This window comes from Meleagris gallopavo, chromosome 20 (assembly GCF_905368555.1).
Source record: "Meleagris gallopavo chromosome 20, MGAL_WU_HG_1.1, whole genome shotgun sequence".
Taxonomy (NCBI): domain Eukaryota; kingdom Metazoa; phylum Chordata; class Aves; order Galliformes; family Phasianidae; genus Meleagris; species Meleagris gallopavo.
The window spans coordinates 6,925,422-6,936,025 of NC_139423.1; the positions used below are offsets into that span (position 1 = coordinate 6,925,422).

The following is a 10,604-nucleotide window of genomic DNA, read 5'->3' on the forward strand; positions in this document are numbered from 1 at the left end:
GCCTGGGGAGCGTGGAGCCCATGCCAAGGGCAGCACGGTGCTCCGTGGGACCTCAGCCCATGCACCCTCTGCTCAGGGCAGGGGTGCACAGCACAGTGGGATGGGGCTGCTGGGCGACTGAGCTGGAGCAGAGCAAGCCCAGGGCACGGCCAGCAGTCAGTGCTGGAGCTCCTCAGCTGAAAAAGGTTGGAAAACCTTTTTTTTTCCTCCTTTTCCTCTCAATGCGGGGTTGTGCCAGAGGGAAATCCATTACTTTAGAGCCATCAGAGCAACAAAAGGCTTTTCTTTTTTTTTTTTTTTTTTTTTTGTCATTTTTCTGTATCTGCCCTTGAACTACTGGAGAAGCAATAAACGCATTTAAGAGAAACAACTGCATGGAAGGAAGCAGTAATTTCCATAAAGCAGCGTCAGATGGGCCCTGCTGCAAGCACAGCAATGGGCAGAGCCAGGACCAGACCCACCGTGGGGTAAAGCAGCACAACAACACAGATACTGGGACTTCCACCCCACGCACTGTTCTGAGGCCACTGTGTACTGATGAGCATTGCTTTATGAAGTGCTGTTCCATATTTTTGTTTAGGAGAAGATTCTCTTTCAAAAGCAGCTACAACAGCTCTGCCCATTCAGCCTTCCTGAAGGCCTCTCACTGCAGACAGAAGTGGTGACTCCTGTACTTATTTTCTATTGCTGCCTTATCTTTGGCATCTCAGCTGTGACTTTTACTGTTTTTTTCCACTGGTTTCATCAGAGTGCAGTAAAAGTGGATGTTTGTTGGGCTTCAGCTCTGCTAATGATTCTTGATCTGCGTGGTGCAGATGAGGAGAGCCCAGCCTTGATGAGAAAATGGCAAGCTAAGTAGGCTAACAAAACAGCAGCAGCAAGAAACTGGATCAGCTCCGCTCGGTGAAGTTTTCCTGCTTCAACAGGGGGGAAAAAAAAAAAAAAATCTTTCTTTCCCTGAAGTCTTTCTTACAAATACCAAACTGCAAAGGCTGCTCCCTCCGGCTGCTTGCACAATGCTCCTTGGGCTTCACTGCACTCAGCTTTTTGCAGCCACCTAATGTGCAAAAGCCCTCGACGTGATGGTTTTGGGGCAGCAATGCAGCCTGAGCAGTGCCTGCCCCACACTCAGCTATTATGGGGTGCAGACCCTGAAGGATGCTCAGCACAGTGCTTCAGTGCTTCTCACTTGGGATGCGCCAGCAGCTTCCTGCAGCCCTCGTGGAGGATGTGCTGCATCTGTTTGCAACATCTCCAAAACCGAGATGACTCACGAGTGCTTTCGCACCCCAGAGACCTTAATGATGGGATGAACTCCCTGAAACGTCAACCAAGTGTTTGGGATTTCCTGCTCCAGGGGAAGGAGAGCTTTCGGTTTGGCTTTGAGGCAGAAGAAAGCCCTATAAGCATGGCTCAGGCTTCCCCCTCCCAATGGCTTTTTACTGAGCCAGGATTACAGTGCGCTTTTTCACTTGTACTCGTCAACGTGCAAAATAACATGGATTTGGAAGACAAAAAGCAAAAAATCCGAAATCTTTTTGCACTGTGTGTGGGTATGGAGTGGTACTGAATGGCCTTTCCTGCTCTGCTGCTGCAGAATATATCTGGCATGGCAAAGCTCCAGGATCCTAGATCTGCTTTAGTGCTAACATTGCTCTAGCTGATAATGCTAATCTCTTAAACTATTCCCAGCCAGGCCCTAAGGAAGGGAGCTAAGCAACTCTGCAGCTAATGAAACAACTTTTGTAATTATAGCTCTGACCATGGCTGAAATGCACAGAGCAGCCCTGAGTTTTCTCCAGTGACCCCACAGCCAAACCATCACCCAGTGCACCCTATTGGCACAGGGCTGCTTTTGGAGCCATCACCCATCATGCCCCATTGGCCCAGGGTTGCCTCTGGAGCCAAACAAGCCAACCAAACCAACTTCTTAGTTATCTGATACATCTGCAACCACAGCATGCGATGGACAAGTCTGCTTTGTGACTTCCATGCTAATTGTGTTCCATGAATGCCAATGTTCTTGGAGGAATGAAGAGTCTCAGCTCCCTAAATTACTCCTGTGGTTTTAATTGAGTATCATTTGTTTCACCTTAGCAGTTAATGTGTGTGTGTGTCACAGGAGGGAATTCACCCCAAAGGAAGGTCTGCTTTTTGGGAACTGAAGAAACAAATGAGCACCACTTGGTGTGGCAGTGAGAAACCTAAAAAAAAAAACACACTGTGGCTTTACTCCTTTCCCCCTGCAACGTATCACTTTTATTGCTATAATTGCTCATATAGTTCAAGCTTTTTATATGCTGATGGTTTCCTGTCCCTGCTGAGCCCTGGGGAGCATTGCCCTCCTGCCACACTGCTGCAGGAACATGGGTGCAGCACAGCCCGAGGTGCAGCTCCATCCTCAGGGCAATGCCATGGGAGCAGCAGAGCAGCACCACGAGGTGCAGGGTGCACAATTCCCCCTCGCTCAGCTGCACAGTGCAGTTGTTTGACTGACATCACTGCTGCATTCTGCCCCAGCCGTCTGCCTGTCCTTCATCCCGTGCTACTTAATTCCTCCAGCAATGCACTGCATTTCCACACTTCCTTACGCATACCTGCGTGCTGCTTATCATAGAATGGCCTGGGTTGAAAAGGACCACAACGATCATCCAGTTCCAACCCCCTGCTATGAGCAGGGTCACCAACCACCAGACCAGGCTGCCCAGAGCCACATCCAGCCTGGCCCTTAATACCTCCAGGGATGGAGCATCCACAACCTCCTTGGGCAGCCTGTTCCAGTGCGTCACCACTCTCTGTGTCCTACCACTATCCACCCTCATAAACAGCCATTCCTCCTCCTATTTATACGCACCCTTCAAGTACTGGAAGGCCTCACTGAGGTTTCCAGGAGCCTTCTCTTCTCCAAGCTAAACAAGCCCAATTCCCTCAACTTATTTTCATAAGAGAGGTGCTCCAGCCTTCAAAAGTACTTAACGCAAGCACGTTCCATCACAAAAAGTGGCACAGAGTAAACAAGTCATGCAATGGGGTCAACACAATTTGCATCGTCAGACAGCAATTCAGCAAAAAAATACCATAGGAAAAAAAAAAAAAAGAAAAGAAAAGAAAAGGCAACACTGTAGAACTTGAGCTGAGATGGGTTGGTTTGCAGCCAGACCCGGCCCTTTTCCGCCCATGCCAAGTGCCTGTGTCATGGCAGCACGGAGCGCTGAGGTGGTGCTGACGAGGCAACCTCGCGTTGCACAACGCGGTGCTCGTGGGTCAATTTGCTACGAGCAAAGACCTGCTGCCTCCCCACGGCGGTTGTTTTGTTTTGTTTGGAAAAGAAAACGTCCACCATTTTGGATTCGCATTCGTTCCGTTGCAATTTCTGGGCGGAAGAAGAGAGCTCTCCATGAAATGCAGCGCTGCCGAGAGGTGCAGAGCCTTTGATCAAAGTCCATAGGGTACGCGTTCAGCAGCGTCACGTGGGCCGTGGTTCTCACTATTGCTGTTCCCTTTGCAGCTGGAGTGCAGAAAGGAGAATCAATCTGAAGCAACAAACTGTGCGAACTGGGAATGAGATCGGTGCGCAGCCATATTTTGTGGTTAAGTGGAGCTCGTGCCCGTGAAGTATTTATAATTAGTGCTCTAATGACCATTGCTCCCCTTCATTTTCTTATTTCTGGGCAGAACGCTGCATGTTTGCAGGTGCTTCTCCAACGTGGGCTTCCCCAGGGAATACTTCCCCATCGCAACAAATTTGGAAGACTCCCAAGCGTATCCACTGCCACGAGGGTTCAGATTTACAGCATCGAACCGTGCTTAGCTTGCCGTGAATGCAACCTTCCGTGTAGTTGTTCTCCCAGAAGAACATCCCTCTGGTGACAGCCAAAGGCCCCACTGCTCCCACTGGGGCTCCAGAGTGGGTCCCAGCAGTGCCAGAGCTGGGAGCAAACTGCTGCAGTTTCTCCATCCAACCCAAAATACCACTTGTCAGCTTGAAAGAGGAATGGAGGTAGAAATGAGCAGGCGGTGGAAAGCAGCAGTTGGTGTGCAGTGATGGTACGTCTTGTTGATCACAAAATGTTGGGGAGCCCAGCGGGTACCATGGCTGTGTAACACAGGGATGATGATGCTGAAAGCATCACTGCTCTCTGCTGTAGGAAGGGCCAGAAGGAAGGAGCTGTTTCTGAGCTCCAGGCCAGCAGCTCCAGCAGCTCACGGCCATATAGAAGCAGATCCCACTGCACAGCACAGGTGTGGGGGCTGCAGAGTGTTCCTGCCTGCAGCCAGGCAAGATGCTTTGCAGGGAGAAGCCCTGTGTCAAAAGCAGCCCCTCAGTTCCCACCCTGAGAGGGAGCACCGAAACATCCATTGCTGCCAAACAACTTTGGAGCAGGTTCAAAGCCGGGCGAGGGCTGTGCAGCCCAGCAGCCTTCTGCAGCCCTGCGCAGCACTGCAGAGCGCTGATGAGGAACCTCCTGTGCAATGCAAAAAAAACTGCTCCAAAATGCAGATTTGAGGTGGTTCAGTTCATCCCAAGGAGAGGAGCTGCACACAGAGTTCCAGCACCAGTGCTCCCATCACAGAGCACGAGATGGACAGGCAGCAGAGCGCAGAACGATGCCACTGGCCACACACTGTGGGTTGGCCGTTCACTTTTTCCCATTTTCCTGGTACTGGGGCTGTGGGATATCGCTGTGGATCCCCGCTGTCAGTGGCCCCATTTCCTCACCCCATTTTTGGGGGGACCCCCGGGATGCAGCCGTCCCCCACTCACCCCCTGCCATGCACCGGGACCCCCAGCGAGCAGCTCCGGGTCCCATCCTGCTCAATTCCGCCCTATCAAACTCCCTTGGCTTGTCCTATTGGAAACTTTTACAATTCCCTGCCTGCCTGGAAAAGATGACTGCAGCAAACCCAAATTAGGAATAAATTATACAACAACTTTACATTTTTCTTACAAAGGAAAAATCCTGCCATGTCCCCCAGCACTGGAAGGGCCACCAAAGGAGCACAGCCCAGAACGACCCGGAGTGAGCCCAGCGCCAAACCGGGGGCTGCAACCACCCCAGGCTGCAAAATGCATTGCAACAGCAAATCTACACGCTTCCAAAAGCTGCATCTGCGTGGCCGCTCGCTGACATATGTGCATTATTTCCACAATGAATGGCCACAGCGGCAGCTCCCCCAGCGCCTCAATTAGAGTCCCCCTGCAGGAACTATTTGCATTCCCTCCGCATTTCTGCAATATTTCACCCCCACTCCCCCCCCCCGCCGCCCCCGTGCCCCTCGCAGAGGTTCTGCTGTACCCCCGCAGCCCCCCCAGAGCCATCGCAGCGCTGCACCCCGCGGCCCCGCTGCACGCGTTGCTCCCTGCAAAAGTTACACATCTTATTGGGGAGGGGGGGGGGGGAGAGAGATCGGTGGAAAAATGATCTCAGCCCTGGCACCAGAACAATACTTTCCCATGGAAACATAGGTATATATTTAATTCCTGGTAACTCCGCTCGAGTTTCACCTTTCATCTCGTCCCCGGAGTTCTGCAAAAGTTTCATTTCATTTTGCGCTGCAAATCAGCTGCGGTTCTCCTGCACCGTGCCCATTTTGCATGCACACCACACGACAGCGAATGCATCTGCTCCTCCGCACCCTCTCCCTGTCCTGACTGTGCAAAAGGCAGAAAGGGCTCCGTAATGCCCGCAGAAGAATTCAAATAACGTCAATGCACAGCTGAAGTGCGAGCCCTGCCTTACAGGAACTGTGTGTGTGAGTGTGTGTGTGGCTGCAAAAAGGCACATACTAAACAGGAAATGCAACTGAGAGCCATTGAAAGCCTCAAACTTCAAAATGCAATTGCATCCCGAAAAATGCATGCATGCACTGCAAAATGCATGCACGGCTTTTTGCATATTTGCAACGAACAGAAGTAGGAGCCTTACCTCTCGACTGAGACATTTTCCCCTTTGCTTTGATGGGGGAGGGGAGCACAAAAGACTTTGCCTTGCCTCTCTTCTGGAGCTAGTTTTGCAACAAAGATGCAAACTGCAAGCGCTCAATCTTCATGCAACTGGAGTTTTCCTGACTCGCTGCAGCAGCTCTCCTTGCAGCGGGGGGCCGTGCAATTGCACACTTTGCAGGGCAGCTTGCAGCGCGGGGGGTTTCCTCCCCCCCTGCTTGCAGTGCTGGGGAAGGCTCTGCTGCACCTACATGATGGGCCAGGGCTGGCAGCTCGCAGCTCCAAACTTGGAGCTGGGGGGCGCAGTGCGCAGGCGCGCTGCCGACGGCCGCCGCACTGCCCTCTGGGAGCTGTAGTCCCGCAGCCTCCGGCGGCCGCCTGCAGGGGGCGCTGCTGCGCGGCGCGGCGCGGAGGCTGCGCGGTGGGGGGCGGAGGGGGGGGAGAGCGGCGGGGGTCGCGCTCGGGGCGGTGCGTTGTTCAGCTCCTGCAGCGCAGTGGTGTAGGGAGGGGTTGTTTTTTTGCACCTCCTCCACCCCCCAGATTTTTGTGGGGTTCATCCTTGCATACACCATTAATCTCCCCGTGCATCTCTTCCTTCACCCTTCCGTATATTTCTGCATGCATCCTTGTATAGCAGCCCTGCTTGCGTCCCTGCCTTCACCCCAGCGTGCATCCCTGTTCACATCCCGGCATGCATCCTTCCATCAGTCCCTCTGAGCATCTCTTACTTCAACCCTCAGTGCATTTCTGCATGCATCCCTGCACGCATCCTTGCTTGCATCTCTGCCTTCACCTCTGTGTGCATCCCTGCCTGCCATCCCTATGTGAATCCTTTTCTTCACCCCTCTGTGCATTCATCTCTGCCTGCATCCCTGCATATATCTCCTCCTCCCACCCATAGTGCTTTCAAGCTGTGCAAAAAAAGGCCATTTGTCTCCTGAGATCTTTTAAGCAGTTTTTTAAACACGACATGAGTTGTTGGCTGCTGGTTTGTTTACAGCTAAGCACCTCGCTTTGCTGTTCAGCAATTAATTCCAGAGAGCAAATGCTGAAGCAAAACTTAGAGATGAGCTCTGGAATGGCAAAGATCTGGGAGCTGCAGGAGAAGCCTGAGGTGCACCCTGTGCAAGAGTTGGATCACAGAATGGCCCAGGTTGGAAGGGACCTCAAGGATCATGAATCTCCAACCCTCTGCCACAGGCAGGGCCACTAACCTCCCCATTTAATACTAGACCAAGCTGCTCAGGGCCCCATCCAACCTGGCCTTGAACACCTCCAGGGACGGGGCATCCACCTGTGTCAGTCAGCAACGTCACGCTTGGTGACTTTTTGGACAATGACTTGCTGCTTTGTCTGCAAGCCACAGGGACTGCACACAGTGACAAACCCCAGTAGCAGTGCTGCTATTTGCTCTGCTTGTGTTCTACTGGCATGCATGGGATCTCAGTGCCTGTGCACCTCGGATGCTCACAGCAGTCAGTGCTGACCACCGGTGCTCCCAGGGATGCTCACGCACTGCAGCAACGAGAACAAAAAGCTACCAAATGAAGCAAAGCGCAGCTCCGAGGGAAAAAGTTCATTTTACAAAGAGTCCATAAGGCCGAAAGAAGAGCTCCGATCCCAAAATCTGTGCCTGTCCTTAATTTTGTCTGTGCCCACTGCCTCTATGTAATCCTTCCCGTTTGTTACGTGATTATGATTTGTTTATTCCTTCATTGCTAAGGGTGCAGAGGAAAAAAAAAATAAGAAAAAAAAAATACTGCAGGGAAAAAAAAGAAAAGAAAATTGATAACCATACCATAGATTTGCACTGAAGTGTGCATTTGTTTGCAGGCCGTGCTTTGCTTGGGGCACTGGGAGCCTTCCTGCTTTCCCCTCCGTGAGTCTCCTCTTGCAGCAGTTGCTTCCCACTGTGTTTCCACTGCAGGCACCTCGAGGTCAGGTGAATGCATCACCTCCTACTGCTGGGCTGCATCCCACCCAGCAGAAGATGCAGAGCACTGGGACAGGCACAGGGAGGGCCCTGCAGGAAATCCTCCCAGTGGGGCAAAGGGCTGTTCAGCAGGGAAGGAGCTGCAGGGAGAGCCAAACAGTGCTGCAGATGCCGAGGAGGAGAAAAACGCTTTTGGAGAGAGGAGGTGAGAAACAATGAGCATGAGCTCGGCCATCTGCTCCCCACGGCCTGAATGGTGCCGGGCGATACCCTGCGTTCCTTTGTTCCCTAAATTAAAGAGAACTGCAAGCTGTGAGCAGGCTGAAAGCCTCTGGGCTCAGCCACACTGTGCCTTTTGTCTGCTCTGCCTCTGCCACTTGCTTCTCCATCATTTTTGCTTGCGTGCTGAGAGTTTTCCCACCCCGGAGCTAACATGGGAGGGAGAAGCAGGGGAACACCGCAGCCAGTGCTGTGGCACCCAACGTGCAGAGGGGTCTGGGCCCCAGGACCACCTGCAGCACATCGAAGTGTCTGAGGCCAATGTGCAAAACCTGCTCACGACTCAATAACCAAAGAAATAATAACAGAATCATTGAATCATGGAGGTTGGAAAAGACCTCTCAGATCACCAGGCCAAACCCCAGCTCACCCTCACTGTGCCCACTGACCACGTCCTTCAGTGTCACATCTCTGTGGTTCTGGAACACCTCCAGGGGTGGTGACCCCATCACTCCTTGTGCCAGTGCCTGACTGCTGCTTCTCAGAAGAAATGGTTCCTAATATACACCATCTCAGAGCTCTGAGAGCTGCTGGATCAGAGGAATGGGTTGAACACACTTTTCCAGCAAAGTAAGGGTGATGTTGCACTCCTAAAGAAAAGGGATAGTGATGGAGGTGCTCTAGTTCAGACTGATAAGGGCTGTGATGTGTAAGAGCCCACTATGGTGACTGTCATTTGTTTTGACAGATGTGAGGCTGATGACAAACTGAACAGCCACCATTCCAGCCACTTGTTTTTGGAGCAGCTTTCTTCTGCTCCTGTCCTGACGGACCTAAGCTGGGGTGAGCTGCAGTTTGTGGCTCATGCTGCACCCAGGACCCTGCAATGCCCCGTGCACACGTAACCCCACACACGAGCATACTCTGTGCATGAGAAAGAGAGCTGCACGTGAGCAAGGAGCGGGCCCTGAGGCAGCTAATGAGCAGGGGTGAGTCCAAAGGAAAATGCAAAACACTGGGTTTCATCTGTATGATCTGATTCTCAGAGGGCTCCACAGGGCTGGGCTGAAAGAGGAGCAGTGAGGACAGCTGTGCACCTGCAGCTCCTGCACCACTGGGCAAACACATCGGAGCATTCCTGTTGGGTTATCTTTGCATATCTCTGCTGGATGTGAAGGGCCACCAGAGCCTGTGTGCTCCCCCTGTGACACAAACACCATCAAGGACAGAAGGGACGCATCCACCAAACTGAAACTGGAGAACCCGCTCACTCCCAGTGCAGCCATTTGGCTCTGGTTCCGAATTTCTCCGTCCTGCTGTGCATGGCATTGGGAGGGATGGGCAGAGCTCCCCTCTCTGGCTGCAGGACACAGGACAAGCAGGGATGCCAGCAAACATCTGCAAGCAGCCCTCTGTGGTTGTACTTTTCTTTTCAGTGCTCTTTTGGCTTCGCTCCTTGCACAGATGCTGCAGCAGCGCCCAATGGGTGGCTCAGCAAAATGCATTCCTTACTGCACGATGTTGTCTCCCATTGCTTTGGAGCTCCTGCACCACTCCCATGCTGCATGGTTGCATTTCCTTGCACTGCACTGCACCGATGGCTGCAGCCCCTGCCCCAATCCCCAGACCCAATCCCTCATCCCAGTATCTGAGCTGCAGTTCAGAGTTCTGCAGGTAGGACATAACCAGGAGCGCTTAGAACTAAGTATAAAAAGACCACAACAGACATCAAAGTGACCAGAAGAACTCAGCTCCAGACTTCTGTGCTGTTTGATGCTCGTTGGATGACGATAAGAAGTTTGTTCTTCTTTCTTTTTCCTCATTGAAGCTCAAATTATGATGCCATTTATTTACTCACTCTTCATTAAACAAAACTATAGGCATTATTTAATTATAATGCTTGTATTTATTGCTCTCCTCTCCTCTCCTCTCCTCTCCTCTCCTCTCCTCTCCTCTCCTCTCCTCTCCTCTCCTCTCCTCTCCTCTCCTCTCCTCTCCTCTCCCTTCCTATTTCCCATCCCTTCCCTTCTTTTGCAAGACATATCATCTTAACTTATCACCAATAAGGCATAGATGTGTAGATATACATATATAGAGATATGTCAATATGTCAATATGCAGATACAGAGATATTCAGATATAGAGATACAGAGGTATGTAGTTACACTCTGTGCCTCAGTATCATGCTGGCATACAAATAAAGGTACAGTGCTTGGAGCTCAGCGGCTGCTCCTCTGAGTGGCATTTTCAGTGTTTTTGTTGTTTCTGATAATGCAATAAAACGACAGAAAGTTCCAGAAGCAGAGAGGGAGCGCAGCGCTGGGTCCATCATGGGGGTTCCCACTCTGCCATGAAAGTTCCAAAGGGGAACCCCCACCCAGAACCCTCCATCTAGGATCCCCTCTCCAGGCCTCTTCAAATCAGAACCCCCCATTGAGAACTCCCTATCCAAACCCTTCCATCCAAGACCCCCACATCGGAGCCTATCCAGAACAGCTCCATGCAGAA

General features: G+C 51.8%; 1 protein-coding gene across 2 annotated transcripts in view; it reads right to left on the minus strand.

Moving 5' to 3' along the window:
- MAP2K6 (mitogen-activated protein kinase kinase 6) overlaps positions 1-6,253 on the minus strand; it is a 45,331-nt gene extending 39,078 nt beyond the window's left edge. Inside the window, exon 1 of one of the 2 annotated variants that reach the window (XM_010721466.4) lies at positions 5,928-6,253. In XM_010721466.4, the coding sequence (XP_010719768.1) occupies positions 5,928-5,943 (16 nt within the window). In that variant the 5' untranslated portion in view covers positions 5,944-6,253. Of the gene's footprint in view, positions 1-5,506; positions 5,758-5,927 lie in introns of those variants that run through there. The other variant, XM_010721465.4, reaches the window with a different exon arrangement.
- Positions 6,254-10,604: the final 4,351 nt, after the last annotated feature.